Genomic DNA, 18,938 nt, shown 5'->3' with positions numbered 1-18,938 from the left:
ATCGAGTCCCACATCGGGCTCCCTGCTCGGCGGGGAGTCTGCTTCTCCCTCTGACCCTACCCCCTCTCGTGTGCTCTCTCTGTCTCTCATTCTCTCTCTCAAATAAATAAAATCTTTAAAAAAAAAAAAAAAAGAAAGAAGCATCAAGAGTTCCCCATGACAGGGCAGGATGTGGTGAGTGGTGCAACAGGTGAGGAGAGGATGTGAGAGATCTCTGAGGCCAAAACAAAACTCGGCCCCGCCACCCCTCCCCCCCTGGACACTGGTTGTGTCAGGAACATGGCCCTCCTCCCCACCACTAGGATTTGGTGAAACAAGGTACAGCGTGGAAGGGAGAGCAGGTACCAGGCAGAAGAAGGAGTCTGCACATGGCTAAGAAAGCTGGGCCATTGGAAAAAACCGGAAGCATTAGAGTAGGCATCTGCTGTGCTTTGTCTTCTCACCTGGGGTTGGGAAACAACATTTTGACCATCAGGATGCTGGAAACTTCCTTGAGACACTGTGTTCTCTCCTATGGCACAAAACACAAACACCGTGATTTGAACTTGAGCTTTTCCTATCTAACCTGAAGAAAGAATGGGACGCAGTCAGCTTTTCTAATTGCCAAGAAGCTGCAGGTCCAAGCCCATGACTCCAAGTGGGTCACATTAATGTGAAGTCCACATACAAAACCCTCTCAATTCCAGCCGCCTGAAGACATGCTGGTCACCTGACCTCTACTCCAAGCCAAGCCATTCCTTAGGAATCCTGGAAACCAGGGCCACGTGGAACTAGATCACAGGGATCCTCCCGACTTTCCTCCATTTGAGCCTCCTGTCTTGGACAGGACATTATCTTAGAAGGTTGAAGATCTAATCCAGAGCTCCCCTGGTGTCACTCAGCACGGCTCACCACACTCAGCCCCTCTGTTTCCCATCACCACCCTTGGGAGCAGGACAGAAGAGTGGGCCTCTGCTAGCGACCCCTGACAGTGAGCTCTTGGGTGCAGGACGACACAGCTGGAGGCGCAGATGGCATTTCCCTCCTTCCTCCACCCTGCAACCTCTCTTCTAGAAACTATGCATCCAAGAGGAGGGCAGGAGGAACTGCTGTTGGCCTTGTCGTTTGTCCCAGTGGAGAGGCAGACTGCAAAGGAAGGGAGCAGCGTCCCTCGGACGCATGCAAAGTACCAGCCCCAGGGCTGCCGCGTAGTCAGGCGCACACCATTCAGGGCTTTATCGGCTCTGACCCCACCTCCTCCTACTGGTCCCTCCACCTCCCTCTTTGCTTCCTCCCCTTCAAAACTCCTCACCCAGGTCTTACCAACGGGTGGGTGTATCTGCTGGGTTTCCTCCCAGGCTCCTCCTCCAGGAGTCCCTGTCACGGCCAGGCTGCCACCAGTCCCAGGAACTGAGTAAAGAGGCACAGGGACCTCGGTCTGCCCCACACTTCCTCCTGCTGGGTGGGGAAAGGGCTGTTGCAGGCTGGGCTGGGACGGCCACGTCCGCTCTAGGGCTGGCCACAAGGCTGAGCGGTCCCCAAGGGCTCCTGAGTCGCTTTGATGTCCCGAAAGATCATGGTAGAAAGTGCTTTCTAAGGACATAGGGCAAAGAAGAAGAGCTGAGACCTGAAATATGGCATTAGAATGGACCAATCACACCAGAACCATTCTTGCCCACGTCCTCCTTGGAAAGAAGTCACAAAGACAGGCCGCTCAATGTGGCTGCCGTTCATGCAATGACAAGTACAACCCAGCTGTGATTGGAACGCCTCTCACTGCTTATGACTTAGAGTTGACAAAATGATTTCCTTCACTCCCGTGTATGATCTCCGAGCCTTAAGGGAGCAATTAGTGCACTGAGGGGATAGAAATTACCACCTCATTTAATGCCATACTTTTTTACTTTGGGATAAACTTTCCCCTTTAAGGATTTCCTCATGGACTTGGGTGTTTGAACAGTTTCTAGTTAAAACCCGAATCGGACCACAGACATGATGGCTTTGCCCTGGAAGCAAGCGTGGAGGTATTCCTTCGGGCTCTGCCATTTTGCCAGTGAGATGGATGGTGGTGTGGACGTGTGCCGTGATGGGCCCAAGGTCACGGGGCTGCTGGGGCTGCTGGCCCACATGCTCAGCTGGATGACAAGAGACACAGCTGCCTCCTAGCAGAAGCGGTGTTCAGAAACACCCAGCCTGGCTCCCCTCCAGCCCGTGACCTTCACAGGTTCCGTGACATAGCACCAAAGCCCAGGTGCAGAAACCTCGCCTGACTGCCTGGCCTTCCCCTTGCTCATCCGTGAAGGAAGTGCTAAAGGGTGGGAAACGGCTAGAGGTAAAGAGAAGAAGCCCTGCCCTGACCCCACTATGGGGGGGTAGCTGGAGGAAAGGGCGCAGAACCAGCTGGGGGTAATACTTTCTGCCCGACCCAGCGCCCAGAGGAAGCCTGAGGGGAAAGGAAGGACATGCTGAAAATAATTTGAAACGTATGTCACATGTGTATAGCAATCGAATGCTCAAAACTCAAACTGATAGCTCAAAAAAACCTTCTTATGTCTCCAACACCTACATGACGTATGGACAATCCACCATCTCTGGCTTCCTCTCTGGGGGGAAGCTACTGAGGCTGGCGAAACCATGAGATCACAACACAATACAATGAGGATTAAAACCTGAATGTGAGGCAGAAACTCTCACAATGCGGGAACTTAGCAGTGTTGGGATGCCTGTGGCCGGCTGGAGCTGTGGGGAAAAGGTGCCTGGACCAATGGATCAGATTGAAACAGGCAAGGAAGCGCTCCAGGAAGGGCAAGCAGAGTGTTCCCTAAGGTCTGCATCTCGTATGACCAGGTGCTGAGCGTCAGCCCTCCCCACACTCAGGTCGTCGGCGTGGGTACCTGCCGTCCCTCTGGCTCCCGAAGTATCTGAGTGAGCAGAACGAAGATCCCCAGTGTCTCCTGCTACCTTGTGCTAGTAAAATAAAGTAAAATCTTTTTAAGCCACACAAAGAAAAGCAAGAACAGGGAACAACAGTTTAAAAATTAAGTCAAGGGGTGGCTGGGTGGCTCAGTCGGTTAAGCGCCCCTGCCTTCGGCTCAGATCATGAGCCCGGGGTCCTGGGATCAAGTCCTGCATCGGGCTCCCTGCTCAGCGGGGAGTCTGCTTCTCCCTCTCCCTCTGTCGCTCCCCCTTCAAGTGCACTCGCGCACTCTCTCTCTCTCTGACAAAGAAATGAAATCTTTAAATAAATAAATATTTTAAAAAATAAAAATCAAGTCAAAAAGAAACTTCAGAGGGAGTGGCAAGGTAGGGGAATGTCGCCTGAATGCCAAGGGCTGGTGGGAGAGGCACATGGGCAGGAGGGAGGCCTCAGCCCTGCTCAGAGCAGGCAGGGACCAGGACACCAGCGCCATCCATCATCTCCCCGAGGAAGAGGCAAGTGGAAGGGACCAGACCGCGGGGCCCAGGACCCCGTGTGCGTAGCACAGGGCGGGAATCAGGGCTGCGTGTGCCTTGAAAAATCCACCCTGTCCTGTCTTCAGAGACGGCGGAAGAAAGAGAATGGAGGCAGCCCCGTTCCAATTATGTTACAATTACCGCTGGCAGCTTTTGCACTTGTCAGAACAAAAAGGAAAGGCCTGGAAATCTTTTAAGCAATTGCCCTACATTCCATGAAAGTGACATGGGTCCACTGTGATCCGTAGATCCTAACAGAGAGATGAAAGCTTTAATGGTCATAAAATGTATCTTCTAGGACCCCAGAGAAGGGTGGCAAGGGGCATCAGCAAGAGGGCCCCAGGTCTCACAGGCTGACACAGGAAACCCTTTCCACCCTAGACAGGGACCGGGGCGGTGGGGGGGAAGCTGGGAGGCTGAGCGCCACCCCTGCCCGGGTCAACCTGTGCCTCGTGGGTGCTGGGGGACTTCAGGGCCCTCCACGGGGTCGGGGACTTGCCAAGGTCAGTGCCTGCCTACTCGGTGCTAGGGGAGCGAAGAGAGAAACAAAGGTCTCAGCCCCTGGCCCGGCTCCAGCCCCACTCACCGCCAGCTCCTCGAGCCGCCTGCGAAGGGGCACCAGCTCCTCAAATCGCCTGCGAAGGGGCACCAGCCAGGCTGGCTCCGGGTCCCTGTCTCCACGGTGTCTCTCTACAACCAAGGGATCTGACAGCTTCAATCTCTCTGCTAGCTGTGCCAGGTTTCCAGCGGGGTCAGGGGTGAAGGTAAGAGAGGGGAAAGGAGAAACAGAAACACAATAGGGAACGAGGCAATAAGGGAATGGGATAAAGACAATCTTCACGCCCTTGCCAATTAGATTACAAAGAATAACCGAGAGGTAGCAAATTCAGCAGGTACCTTCCCGAAATTGCAACATAAACAATTAACCCATCTTGATGTTAGATCCTCCATAAGATGTAAGAAGAAACTGTTACCCAGCTCTGCATCTCTGCAAAGAGGGGTAGAGCCTCTAGCGAGGCTTCCCAAACTCCAGTGCCCTGGGGAACCACCTGGACTGTTGCTAAAATGCTAAATCTGATCCCAGAGTTCTGGGTGGGGCCTGAGATGCTGCATTTCTAACCAGCTTCCAAGTAATGCCCACACTGCTGGTCGAGGGGCTACCTTGTGTTGCAAGATTCTACTCCCTTATGAAGTCCCCAAACTTCCCAGCTCCTCCATGCCAGGTCCCTGAGGCGCTACAGCCCCCGGCCTGTTGGCAGACCCCTCAGGGGCAGGGGGCTTGGCACTAGAGATGGGTTGGCTATAGGATCCAACCCTCGGGACTCATCTAAAGCAAAGCAAAAATTGACCGTGGGCTGCTGGACTCTCTAGCTAATGGATTTTTCTTTGGTTAATTGGAACTACTATTTGCCTGATTGTTTTTTTCCCCAGGAACTAAGAGTTGATTTGTTTTTGTTTTGTTTTTTAAATGTATCCCACATGTGATAAAATATTCCATGCATTTAAAAGCATTTTAATAAGGATCATTTCCTGTTTTAATCACTAAAATATATTTTCCAAGTCCGGCGTTTATAATTAGAACGGTTCACCGTAACGTGCAGTTTCACTGTCCCAGAAAAGCAGTTGCAAGACTAAGTTTCTGGCAGAGCACACGCCTGGTTTCCCGTCTCCCAATCCCACCACCGTCCGCCCACTGCCTGTTTCTTTGTGTGGTGTCAGGACTCGGCTTATCACACCTGGGCACGCGTACGTGGTCAAAGACAGCCATGGGCTCCAATTTTCCGGCATGTTCCAAGGAGATGTGGAGTCTAAGCTACTCTACAATAGCTTTCTCTGAACGCTGAAGATAAAACACCCGCAGAGAACCCTTTGAGAAACTCACCTTGATGAGTTCCCCTAATAGCACTGGGTGATTGCTCTCTTCCTGGCTAAGGAGGGCCGCGCCAATGGCTTCACAGTAATGTAAGGCCTGGGACGCAAGGCCGTAATCTGCCAGCCGGGAAGCATAAAGGAGCTTATACACCTGTGAAGAGGAACAGGGCCGGTGAGGAGTCCATCCAGGCAGGCATAGAAGGAGAGGAACGCAGATAAGACTTCCTGGAAGCCAGCTCCCATTAACTCTGCCATCCAAATCTCAAGGAGGGCCTTGTGCCATTTGGGGCATCCTATCTGGGTATGGGCACAATTTCAAATCCAGCCTGCAGATCCCGCATCATGGAGAGAGTGATGGGAGTCACCATCAGTTCAGTCTCCGTAGACCAAGTCCCCATCAAAATACACCAGACTACTTACTTCTTATCAGGAAGCCCAGCCACCTGGAAAGCCTGGTGTAGGTGGCGTGGAGGACCAGGCGCCAGGGGGGACATAGAAAGGAAGAAGAAATGACTCAGACGCAGAGCAGGCGGGTATTCACAGAAGCATGAGGGGTAGAGCAAGATGGAGCATGACAGTTTGGGAATCAGACAGGTCCAAGGTCAAATCCCAGCTCCACACTGGGTGTGCCACCTTGGGCTGGTTATCCCACCCCCCTGTGCCTCAGTTTCCTCACTCTAATATGGGGATAATAATACTATTTACCCTTTGGCTGTTGTAAAGATTAAATTAGATAATCCACGCAAAGGTCTTGGAACAAATGGTACGCAAGAGATGTGAGCCAAGAGCATGTAACTCCTCTGAGCTTCAGTTTCCTGTTTTGGGAAAGGGGGGTAATCATGCACACCTCACGGGATGAGAAGTAATACTCTAAAAACACAAAAGCGCTATGCCCGCACCTAGAGCGTACTCACTAAAACTAGCTAATCCCCTACTCTCAGCCCAGAGGAGACTGAAAGGGGGGGATGACCCAAGAAGGGAGAGAGGGATGAAAGGACTGTTCAAGAGGGAGCTGGTCTGGCATGGCTTTGTCGGGGAAGGAGAGTCTTCAGTAAAAGACCGAAAGAAGATACTAATGGGGTCACTTCCCTTCTCATAACTAATTCACTCATTTTCAAGGTTTGGTTTTGTGCTTTGTGTTGTGGGGTGAGCGTGTGTGTGTGTGTGGCTGGGTGCACTCCGGGGGCAGGCTCTGAAGGAGTCTTGATGAATCCGAGGTGACAACAGGGCATCCAGCTGAGAAATTGAGAGAAGAGAGGAGAACCTGCAGCCTGCACTCCACCTGCACAGCTGAAGCCCCGAGGGGAAGAAGGAAGGGTGAGGACCAGGGACGGAGCCAGGAGGAACTTTCAGAGCTCAAAGACAGAGGGGTCCAAAAGAGAGGGCAGGAGCAGGTCAGACGGAGGGAGCAGGCTGGGCAGCCCCTGGGCTGGGCCTCCTTCTCCCACCCCCGGCAGGATGGCCAAGGGGCAGAGGAGAAGGGAGAGCTGTTTCGCGAGAGCAGAGCAGAAGTTGCTGCAAAGCAGATGTGAGGAGCAGAGACCCCAGGACACTGGTTGATTTCCATTTGTCAGGTGGGAGGCAGGAGCCTCCAGCAGAGGGGGCGCTGCCGTGTTTTGCTTTCATATCTTAAAATGTAGACCTTTAGGAGACCTAGGAAGAAATCCTAACTCTTCCCACACTCAAGCTAATGAAGAAAAGTGCTGTCGATGACTTAGCCCGGCTACTCCATGCCAAATAGTAAAGCTGGAAATCCAGCTGCTGACGGTCGTGCGTTACCTGGAAAGAAGGGATGAAGGATTTGGGGCGGCCCAGCATCTGACAGTACTCGAAGATTTCCGTCCTCTGGATAGCCTCAGTCGTTGCAAATTTCAAAAACTCTTGACTAAAACCAGGGAATAATAATAAAAGAAATTGAGGCATGGTGGGAGGGGAGGGGTTTCAATCCTAGCAGACAAACACCAGCTGCACCCGTTTGTGATAGAGCTTCCGCCCTGGGCTGATCCCTGGGAAGGCTCCCAGGCAGGAAAGACGCTCTGGGCCTCCAGAGTGAATGTTTGGCCTCCTCTCGTTCCACCTTCTTGAGGCTGGAGATGGAACAGAACACGGGCCTGCACCAGAGGTGCTGGGGAGCAAAGACTGCAGAAAAGGGTGGGGTCCTCCACCTTCTTTGCTGGAGGGTCCCCTAAGGCAAGCTGCTCTCCCTCCTGCCTCGGCGGGGCACTGGGTGCTCCTCTTAAACATGCTGAGAGCGAACCTTAGTGCCTGGAAGGCCTAGAACGTGCACCTGTGAGAGGCCACGCTTGGCCTGAACAAAAGAGAAGAGGGAGTGATGTGGGGCCCCAAGAGCACCGAGAAAGGTGGCCAAGAATGGGGAGGACAGCTGAGCCAAAAATCAAATGACAGTCCCTGAGCCAGGTGTCCATTCAGCCAAAGACGAAGTGGGCTGAGCGAAGGTGATCCAAGGGGCTTCCAGACGCCTCCACGTGCCCCAACAGCTTGTGGTATCTGAACTCACGGTCCCTCCCGGCTATCCCCAGAAATGCCCTCATGCGACACAAACATAGGAGAGAGACAAATGAAGCCCTACGCATTTTTTGCCACACTGGGCACAGATGGGATGTGACAAGCCCACTAGACACCATCGGAGACCATGACAGGAGAGAGCCCGCCACAAGACCGCCGTTTCCACAGAGGTAGGCTGCTTGGTGCAACACTGATCAGTCGGGGCTTCGCAGCCTGACAGCCCGGGTTCCAAGTCCAGGGTGACCCCACGCTAGCTGTGCTATCTCAGGTTAGTTACTTAACCTCTCTGTGCCTTGGTTCCCCTCCTCTATCAAGTGAAGGTTAAAAATATACCTTATTTATAGGGTCAATCTGTAATGATTAAAGGAAACAGTGCAAATAAAATGACTGGCACAGTGTAAGGGCTTAGGAAATCTTAACTATTACGGGGAGGGGAGAAGAGAGATCCAGAACACGCAGGACTGCTAGGAAGCAAACGGGTCTTTCTGTCCATTTATTCATTGTCTACAGGATTATGAAGATCCTTCTGCGTGAAAAGCCTGATGTTACAGCCAACAAAGAATAAGTAACAGGTGGGACTTTGAGTAGCTTGTGCACCAAGTCGGTGAAGGGGTGTAAAGAGAAAGCATAAACGTCTTCCGATCTCCACTTCCGCGCAGGGCGGACTCTGGGCCCGCCCAGGGTTGCCTAACGCGGAGCCACAAGCCGCGCGGAGAGCACTAACGAGTCACAAGAGGTGACCTCTGCTCATGGAGCCAGGGTGCCACCCAGTGGTCAGAGGGGCACAATACACCCCAAAGGCACACAAGCCAGTTTGGGGGAGCAGGACTGGGGCCTGAGGCCCCCTGGTGGTGGGATGCTGCACCCACCGGGCACCTGCCTGCCCGGCTCCGGGCAGGAAAGACCCCGAGGAAGGGAGCAGCAGCAGCTGAAATTCACAGGGGAAAATGGAAAAGGGAGCCGAGAAACCCAGCCCGGGCTAAAACAATGCCCCAGAAAACGTCCTTCCCGCTCCCTTCCCGCTCCCTTCCCCAGAGGACCACGCACCTGTGGTTGCTGCCAAGCAAGGCCATATGGTCTGTCTTCACGGTGTAGTGGCCGAAGGGCACGTGGGCCACGAGGTAGCAGAAGTGGGCGGCCTCCACCAGCCCCTTCCCCGCTGCCGGAGGAGGAGAGCAAGCCCCAGTCACAGAGCATGCCGTGTGGGGAGGGGACCCACTTTCTGGGCGGGATGGGAGAGGGCCGGCAGGGGTGCTCGGGGGTCAGACGGGAGAGTCCTCAAGGGGGCGCAGGGGAGAACGGCTCTCATCAGGAGTCACATGCACCAAACCGCACACCCCCTCCCACCCGCGTTCTTGGCCTCAGTTGGACACGCCAATGTTCTTCGGTCAGAATAGGTCACTAATTCCTGTTCCCCTCCTGTATTTGTCATTAGGAATTTGCTAAGCATTTTAGTCCTTCCTGAGGGTGAAAAGGAAGCAGATGCATACACCTGAGCAAAGATGGGGGCCATGGGGAGTAGCCGTTTTTAAATTAGGCTTCTTGGGGCACTAATGTTTCTCTTGCCGAAGTCAAACAATAGGAAACTTTCCCCAGGGCTCATAAAATTCAAAATAATCACCACCTTGTTCCCATTTCCAGAATGTTCTCCCATACATTTCCCATTACCTCAAAACTGAATTAATTCAAGTAGGTAAAGTACCCAGCACAGTGTCTGGCACCCAGGAAGGACTAAACAAATCCTACTTCCCCTTCTGCCCGAGTGTGAGCAGCCTGCTAGCTGACTTGGCAAACCCTACACACAGCTATTTTCAGTTTAACAGAGCACTATACCACAACGTTTACAAAGACTATCATGATTTCTAGATGTTCTGCCCCTTAACCAAATCTGAGAACCACTGATCTGGAACATCCAATAGCCCCTAAGTGTTTATAAGACCACGTTCACGAGAGAGAATACAAGTACAGATTAGACAATTACCCAGGGTAGTTCGGGCAAAGACAGAGCTTGCTATCTGGCCGAGCTGGGTCACTGTACGACTAACCATAACAGGAGCCGAGGTCCCCCAGTGTTAACTCCGTCTTCAGGGGAATCTGACCAGGGATAGAAAGCCAACTGTTGCTTCTTTTAGCCGCACAGCCCAAATCTCGGGGGTCTGGGCTGCATTGGCTTGCAGCAGAAATTCTGGGAAATGGAGGCAAGAATGACCCTCCCTTCCCTGGAGTTTCTGTCCCCCAAACACGGAGGCTCCCATGGGTCAAAGGAGAGCCTGAGGCGCAGACTTGGGCCCAGCACAGCACTTAAGAGCCTACAGACAGATGTTTGTCTGTCTCCCTACAGAAGAGGGTAGCAGGGCTGGCTTCTGCTTACCCAGGGTGTCCCCCATGGTGATAATCGCTCGCTGAAGCAGCTCCGGGTCCCCACCCTGATTCGACAGAATCACAGCCAAGTGAGGCCTCCAGTCTCCCCACTGCTTGTCCGCACAGCACTGAAAGGCAGCAGACAAAACGGGAGATTTACTGACTAACGTAGGGCTAGCCAGAGTGTAGGAGAAGAAAGTTGTCCATCTCCTAGTTCGGAGTTCAGGGAATGTGTGCTTACACCTTCCTGCGGTGCTGTCCTTCGTTGATTTCGAGATCTCCTTTTAAAAAGCAAGACTCCTAGAAGGATGGGTAGCAGACAGACACGTGCACCTACATACATTCAGAGGAGTATCGGGAGGTAGGTAAATAAAATGACACTATGGATCACTTCCTGATTTTCCAATTTCTTCCTGCTGCTCCTGATCCCAACAGCGAGGGACAACATCCAGAAAAACAAAACAGAACAAACCCTGATGTTTCAGTGGGAGAAGGAGGACCAAACATCCTTGACTCATATGAAGAATCTACATTAGCCAGTTAGAAGTCAGGGGAACCCTAGACCCTTAATACCTTACCGCATGGCTTGTGTTTTCTGGTTTTACAAAGGCCTTTCACACTCATCACCTTAGTTAACTTTCACAACAACCCTAGAAGTCGAATTCCTGTCGCCACTCGAAGGACAAAGAAAGCAGGCCACGTGGCCCAGCCCAGCACCCAGTCCCCATTCATCTTGCTCTCAGCTGAGGGCTGCACCCACTCCCTCTGGCAACCGTGCAGGAGCAGCAGAGCTCCACAAGGGGGCAGTAGGGTGCACATAGAGCTGGGGAAGTGGGAAAATACCCCACACAAAGAATGGGGTTTGGGTCTCCCTTCTCCTGAATGAAGGGGGATTTCAGGACAGGAAATCTCAATAAAGAAACAGTATGACATCACAGAAACAACTCGGGCCCTGGATTCAACTACCTCTTTTTTTTTTTTTTTTAAGATTTATTTATTTTAGAGAGAGCATGAGAGTGTGGGGGTGGGGTGGGAGGGGCGCAGAGGAAGAGGAAGAATTCCAAGCAGACTCCCTGCTGAATGCAGAGCCCCACACAGAGCTCTATCTCACCACCCTGAGATCATAATCTGAGCCGAAATCAAGAGTTGGCTGCTCAACCGCCTGAGCCACATAGGCGCCCCTGGAGTCCTGCTTCTTACTAGCTTTGTGACCTTGAGCAAGTTTCTCAAAACCTTTTTTTCCCTCATCTCTTAAATAGAGATCATCATTTCTACCTAACAGGGTTAGTGTTGATAATAAAATAAGATAGGCAGTAAAGCACATTGCATAGTGCTTTGCACTTAGTTTGCTCTTTATAATTGACACGTAGGTGCAAACACACACACACGGAGAGAGAAGCCCAGCAAAAGGAAAGGTGATTTGCAGACCGGTCCATCTCCCAGTTTGTTACACAATATGGTAGAGAGAAGGAAGGAGGGAGGGAAGAAGGAAGGAAGGAGGGAAGGAAGGAAATGGACGTCCTTCCTGCTCCCTTCCCCAGGAGGGAAGGAAGGAAAGAAGGAGGGAAGGAAGGAAATGGACGGTAGTAATAGCTAAGATTTGGAGGTCAGAACAATTCATAATTATTTGGTCTTTGTAATTATCCCAAGGAACAAAAGATACTTTATCCAACTGCATTTGATGGTTGCTCTTTGTTTATCTGGGTGATGCAGTGTGAATGAGGGGGATGATGATAATAAATCACAAGAATAGCAGTTCTCACTCACTGTGCTCTGCCCGTGAACCATACCCAGTGCCAAGCATTTCTCCTGTGAACAATCACATGCATTGGGTACTATTATTATCCCCATTTCGGCCAGGCCCTTTCTTGCTGGAACTAAAGGAACGAGCAAAGAAAAATCCTTACTGAAAAGAACAGACACTTAGAAGTCATTCTTCTGTCTCTTCCCTAGGTGATTTGAAAAAACCCACTGTAAAGCCGATCTATGGAGAGAAAGATCACGAAAGAGAGAGCGAACACCTAACTAACTTCAATGGGTCAAGCATGGTGGTTGATATGTGTTCAGATATTCTCTCTCCTGTAATTTGCACAATAACTCTATTGGTGAGGCATCAAAATGCCCACAAAGAGGAAAGCCTGACATTCTGAGATTAAGTAAGAAGGCCAAGTTCACAGAACAGGAAGGAGCAGACTCTGGTTACACCTATGATGGAAGCCCACAGCTGGGTTTTCTGGTTGCCATGCTTTTTCCACTCATTCCAAGTAACTAAAGACTAGCCTCTTACTGGATGCCATGATGCGAAGCAACGCTCAAACACTAAGATCAAATACTGTGTGTTGGCACATCACCTCTGGCTTCTCAGTTTTCTCACCTAACAGCAGGGAGCATTTAGCATTTGCTGGGAGACCCAGTGGACCGTATGTTGATTACATCATTTCCTGCTTCATGACATGATGCAATTTCACGGCCGTGCACAGCCATTCAGCGGATTCGTGAGCACTCTGTGTTCCCATATAGCCAGTGGGCTTGACCATGGTCAGGAAAGTCATCATTTCTCTTCTCTTTTCTAGGAATTGTCCAGAAGCAATAAGAAGAATAAAAAAGCAAAAGTGTGAAGTCCATTTTCATTAAAACTAGGTGTCAGCAAAAACCCAAAATTTGAAATGCAAGAAAAAGCTGCCAAAAATAGTAGAGATTGAACAAAGGTGAGTTCAGGAGGAAGCAGAAAGATAACTCCAGAAGGAGAGGATCCCACAGCCGTCTCCACTGGCTGGGGAGAAGCCAAGGCTACACAGATACCCACTGAACCCTCCAGATCATGTGGGAAATGCCAGTCAGCCTGCACTGTGGCCCTGGCCCCTCCCCAGCACAGACCTACTCCAAGCAGTTGGCCCAGGGAAGACTCACTCCTGTCAAGGATCAAACACAGAATCTGTACAAATTCACTATAAAGATAAAAGGAGGGAAGTAACATGAAAAAATAAATGGAAGGTAGAAAAAAACGCTCACTGGAAAAATGTTAACCACGAAACAAATAAAGAAGTATCAGCAGGGGTGCCTGGGTGGCTCAGTCATTAAGCGTCTGCTTTCAGCTCGGGTCATGATCCCAGGGTCCTGGGATCGAGCCCCGCTTCGGGCTCCCTGCTCAGCGCGAAGCCTGCTTCTCCCTCTCCCACTCCCCCTGCTTGTGTTCCCTCTCTCGCTCTCTCGCTGTCTGTCAAATAAATAAAATCTTTAAAAAAAAAAAAAGTATCAGCAAACATTTCATCATGAATTTAAGTAAAGTAATGAAACAATTTCTTATGAAGCAAGGGCCTAAAGCTAAGTTACAAGAGCTCAAGAAAGAGACAGCGGACAAGAGGAAGAGGTAAATGTGACCTGCAGAGCTCAGGGAAGAAGTGGAAAAAATCAAAGAAATCAAGACAAAAATGGCAAGAGCACAACAATGAAGAGACACTGACGAAAACACAGTAAGGGACACACAGGATGGAAATGAGAGAAGAAGAAGAAAAAGAGGAGGAGGAGAGGAAGAAGGAGGAGGAGGAGAAGAAGAGGAAGAAGGGGAGGAGGAGGAGAAGAAGGAGAAGAAGAAGGGGGGGAAGAGGATGAAGAGAGAGAGAAGGAGGGAAGGAGGGAGGAAGGAAGGAAGGAAACAAAAAGTGTTTTGTTTTGTTTTTTAAGATTTCATTTATTTATTTGACAGAGAGAGACACAATGAGAGAGGGAACACAAGCAGGAGGAGAGGGAGAGGGAGAACCACGTTCCCCGAGGAGTAGGGAGCCCGATGTGGGGCTTGATCCCAGGACCCTGGGATCATGACCTGGGTCGAAGGCAGACACTTAACGACTGAGCCACCCAGGCGCCCCCCAAAAAATGTTTTAATTAAAGAGAAAATGATATACATATAATCTGCCTGTGTATATGTATATATTCATATATATACGAAACTGCATACATGGAATTCCTGAAAGAAAACCAAAATAATGGAACAAAACAAATATTGAAGGATATAATTCAAGAAAACTTTCCTGAACTGTAAAATATGAACGCAGATATTAAAAGAGCATGCTGTGTACCAAGAAAAAAAACTGACCCGGATAGTCAACACTAAGATAGATCCCAGTAAGGTTACCGACTTCAAGGATAAAGAAGGGTACTTTGGGGCAAAAAGATCAAGTCTGTTTTCATGGGAAAAACATTAGGCTGGCCTCAGACTTCTCCTGAGCTATATCCAACTCCAGACAACGTGTAAGATTGAATATGTCCAGCTTGGCAGGCTCCGTGTGCAGCGGTGGGAAAGAAGGGCAGCCTCACTGTGGGAAGCCTGGGAACAGCGCGCTCTCTCACTATCCATGCACACCATGCAGGCAGCTGTGCGACCGTGGAAAGGGCAAGGTCTTTGGATCAGATAGACCTGAGCCAATCCTGGCTCCACTTCTCCAAGCTCTGTGATCTCAGGTCATTTTAACCCTTGCACCTCAGTTTCCACATCTGCAAAACGGGGACAATAATTCCTACCTCTGTGCATTAAATGAAATAATATGAAGCCAAGTGCTCAGCACAGGGCCAAGTGCACGGTAGGTGCGCTCAGCAGGGAGTCTGCTTGAGATTCTCTCTCTCTCTCTCTCTCCCCCTCTATCCCCTCTCTAAAAATAAAAAGAAAAATCGTTGAAGTCATCACCTCATTCCCGAGCTGTCCCCACCCCCTAAACCCCTAGGATGCTGGGGTATTGAAGGAGTCCCGTCACAAAGAGTACCGTGGCTGCTTGTGGGATCCTCCCCGACATGAACTGGAAGAGGGTCTGCAGTGGGTCGTTGGCGGCTAGCGTGCTGGTGAAGCTGCAGAGAGAGGTGACCATTAGTGGTGACCAAGCCAAGAGGGCCTTTTACCCATTGCCAGTGGCGCAAGAGCTCCCGTATATTTCTATTTGATTTCAGCACCTACTTTTGGGATACAAATTTCTCTTTGCCTCTCAGTTGTGCCTCTGCTACCTCCCACTTTTGGGGGGCTTGGCAGGATCTTCCTTCCACCCCCCCCCGAGAGCTCACTATTGGGGGTATTTCCTGTACTTTGGCACTGACGCCCTAACTCTTGAGTCACCATTGCTCTAGGCTTTCTTTGTCATGGAAATGATGCCCCAAATTTCACAGGTCCCCGGAGAGCCCCAGCAGTTAACCCAAACTTCCTCTCCGTGGGCCCCTCCTCCCAGTTGTCCCCCTCAGCTCCTCCTCCCCTGAAGCAGCCCCCCGCATGCACCGCCCAGGGCGCTCAGGCTGGCTTCTCTGGCTCACAACTAGACTGGCTCGGCAGTGCTTTTCTGCACAAGCACGAAATAGCCGTGTCCAGTAACCAAAGAGGCGTAGAACAGGGACCAGAAATGATCCCGCCGATGACAAACCGTGGGATATGCTTAACAAGGATATAATAAGCTCCATAGCTGATTTGAGATTTAAGCACACTCAGTAAGAGCTATTCTTCACAACTCACTGGGCCCCATCAAAAATCAATGGCCCAAGGCAAAAATCTGTAGCAGAGATGTATGCTCTAACGTGGGGTTGTAGGATGTTCATTTCCAAAACCCAAAGGAGAATCATCCCTCAGAATATGGTCTTTTACTTAATAGCACCCTTGCCTTGGGAGCTCGGAGCACTTATCATAATAAAACTCCAGTGCTCCTCACCACCCTGAGCATAATGAAGTGCTCAGAGGCATTCCTAGTCCCTGGGAAGACTGAGGGTTAGGGTAGAAAAGAGAATCCACGGATGGAGAAGGGTAACATGACAGCCTTGAAGGCAAGTGTGATCTTCCCAGCCAACTGCCCATTTATGGCCAATTTAAACTTGAGTTCAGCTGAGAGGTTCACAGCTTCACAGCTTCCACCAACACAAGAAGATGAACATTTTAAGGGAACATCCTTTTTCCCTGTCAGATCCAAGCCTGCCCCTTAGAGTCCTCTCCACCCCACCATATGTCTGTCCCTGCCCTCCCATGGATCTGAGCTTGCTCAGAAACCCTTCCTTCTCCAGCACCCGACACCCAGCTCTTCCACCTACTCCCCCTTATTCCAAACTCCTGGCCATGTAGTCAACCTCCCATCCTGTCTCGTCCTGGTTTGGGCATTCTTCCTGGTCTCGATGTGCCGGCATGATCTCCGACTAAACACATCCCTTGGGGGGCGCCTGGGTGGCTCAGTTGGTTAAGCGACTGCCTTCAGCTCAGGTCATGATCCTGGAGTCCCTGGATTGAGTCCCGCATCGGGCTCCCTGCTCGGCAGGGAGTCTGCTTCTCCCTCTGACCCTCCCCCCTCTCATGTGCTTGCTCTCTCTCATTCTCTCTCTCTCTCTCTCGAATAAATAAATAAAATCTTTAAAAAAAAAAAAAAATCCCTTGGGTCTTGTCATGTCCCCCTGCCCTAGATGAAGACTGCCGCATCCAATCCCCAGTCCTATAAAGCCTGTTCCTACTGCTCGCCCATATCCTGACCTTCCTCTCAGCACCCACATTCCCCACTGCAAGACTAAGTGATAGACAACTCCTAACTCTCGGGTCTAAGCTCCTGCCAGTTAGCCATAAGAGTCACCTATTCCCTCACTGGTGGAACTATCTAGAATAGCCCCTCCCAAAGAGAACTACTAGATTGTAGAAACCTATGTAACTTTTGGAACACACCCTGAGAAATATTACTAAAATGTTTATTTATCAATCAGGTAGAAAGAATGTGTCCAGGTCTAGGTTATAAGAACCTAGAGAAGTGATATCCTACGTCCGGGTCAGAAAAGAGAAATTGGAAGGATGCTTGGTGTGTGGGGCTTCCCAGCGCATCTTGCATTTCTCCCCACCACCCCTCCCTTGGTTGGGGGGAGGCCTCTCTGCTCCATTGGTCTCCTTTGCCAGCGCCCAGCTCACTCACCCACTCATAACCCAGCTGTAGGTCCTTGGGTCCATCTTGCTGGAGAGGAACAAAGCGTGACCCCACAGGTGGTTCTTCATGGCCCACTCCAAGGCTTCCTGAAAACAAAAACACATCGCATTCAGCATGGCCCTCCTCATCATCCTCTGCTGACAACACGTGACGGTGTTTGGGTACCGCCGCCCCCGAGCCATGCCCGCTGGGCTCCCAGGAAGACTCGGAGCCCCAACCGTGAGTGTGCCAGAGCAACAGTGGGGAAGGGGGCTCTAACTGGCACGCTGTCCCTTCTCCAGCCTTCCCTCGAGAACAGAAGTGATGTGTGCCTCTTCCACGTCTGGCTCCTGGAAGCCCCTTGCCCAGTCCCGCATGCCATTTTCCCCATCGGGCTGGCTGGACAGAAGATGCTCAGATGGTACAGCTTCCTCCACGTGGAGTCCTTGAACTACTCCGTGGAGGAGGGCTGCCCCGCCGTTCTGTTCACCTGCCCAGGGCTCCCATGTGAATAGAAAGAAGTGTTTAAGCCAGTGTGCATAGCAGTTAACCTGCCCCACCTAATATTATAACTAATTGCTTGTTAACAACCAAGTGTTTGTTAGCTATCAACTTCATATGCCAAATGAATGACACCGCTAACTTGGTGAGATCAGTAAGAAGCTGTAAATTTTAACACACACAAAGACACACTCACACTCATCTTTTCATTCAATTTTCAGAATTATTTAGTAAGAGCTTAATTTATATTTGAGGTTTTGACCTGGTGTTAATAATTTCCTTAGTACTCAAAAATAATGTGATTTTTGGACAGGAAGTCACTAATGAGGTAACTTGAACTCCAGGTGCAAATTTCTTTGATCATCCCAACATCTCCCACACTATCTTATTTGAAGAGAGAGAACAAATTTAAACCACTACCATTAGGAAATTCAGCCTCACATCCGCTACAAGGAAAAATGACATTGAGTTACTCTTTTCATGTTAAACTATTTCACAACAGTATTTTTTTAAGGGAATTACTAATAATTGGTTGGGTATCACCACTTTGCTCACAAATTTGCATCTCCAAAAATATAATTTAAGAGTAAGTGGAGAAACTGGGAAATTACCTTGAGGATATTAATCTCACACAGTGGCAGAGATGAGACGCCAGTCAAATATTAATAAAGATATGAAAGATATTTTGGTCTCCAGCCCCTCATGAGCCATTCTGAACTCCCAGAGTACTTTTCCTATTCCTGGCTCACCTTTGGGCCCAGGTATGACAGGTAGTGTGGCGGATGGTTAGAAGCCCAAGCTCAGACATCAGGCTGCCTAGATTTGAATGCTGGCTTTATTACTCAGTAATTTTCCTCATTTGTAAGTACATAAAACAAGAATAGAACCTAATCTAACAGGGGTTTCTATGAAGATAAATGAGACAATGCATGGAACATGTTAAGTAAGTGCCTGGTACAGAGAAAATTTTTTTAAATATTTGCTTTTGTTACTGTTATTGTTATGGTCATTACTTAATCTTTCTTAAGGAAAGAGATTATTATTGATTTATCTCTGTATCCCCCACGGGGTTCAATGCCTTAGAAGTAGTGGCTGCTTGGGGCACCTGGGTGGCTCAGTCATTAAGCGTTTGCCTTCGGCTCAGGTCATGATCCCAGGGTCCTGGGATCGAGCCCTGCATCGGACTCCCTGCTCCGCAGGAAGCCTGCTTCTCCCTCTCCCACTCCCCCTGCTTGTGTTCCCTCTCTTGCTGTGTCTCTGTCAAATAAATAAATAATATCTTTTAAAAAAAAAAAGTAGTGGCTGCTTAATAAATGTTTACTGAATAAATAAATCACTGGT

The 18,938-nt window shown here is 50.1% G+C and overlaps 1 protein-coding gene across 7 annotated transcripts in view; it reads right to left on the bottom strand.

Moving 5' to 3' along the window:
- Window positions 1–18,938, bottom strand: part of SEC16B (SEC16 homolog B, endoplasmic reticulum export factor) — a 102,792-nt gene that overhangs the window by 6,973 nt on the left and 76,881 nt on the right. For 6 of the 7 annotated variants that reach the window (XM_064594273.1, XM_064594275.1, XM_064594276.1 and 3 more), the window contains 10 exons: window positions 17,106–17,199; window positions 14,952–15,033; window positions 10,202–10,319; window positions 8,878–8,989; window positions 7,084–7,189; window positions 5,315–5,455; window positions 4,019–4,162; window positions 2,874–2,946; window positions 1,303–1,572; window positions 444–511 (listed from right to left, as the gene is read on the bottom strand). In XM_064594273.1, coding sequence (XP_064450343.1) covers window positions 444–511; window positions 1,303–1,572; window positions 2,874–2,946; window positions 4,019–4,162; window positions 5,315–5,455; window positions 7,084–7,189; window positions 8,878–8,989; window positions 10,202–10,319; window positions 14,952–15,033; window positions 17,106–17,199 — 1,208 coding nt within the window. The remainder of the gene's footprint in view (window positions 1–443; window positions 512–1,302; window positions 1,573–2,873; window positions 2,947–4,018; window positions 4,163–5,314; window positions 5,456–7,083; window positions 7,190–8,877; window positions 8,990–10,201; window positions 10,320–14,951; window positions 15,034–17,105; window positions 17,200–18,938) is intronic. The other variant, XM_064594277.1, reaches the window with a different exon arrangement.

Source organism: Mirounga angustirostris, unplaced genomic scaffold (genome assembly GCF_029215605.1).
Source record: "Mirounga angustirostris isolate CCGP_5_RB_7025 unplaced genomic scaffold, mMirAng1.0.hap1 SCAF_6, whole genome shotgun sequence".
NCBI classification, from domain to species: domain Eukaryota; kingdom Metazoa; phylum Chordata; class Mammalia; order Carnivora; family Phocidae; genus Mirounga; species Mirounga angustirostris.
This window is presented reverse-complemented; position numbering and strand designations above follow the sequence as displayed.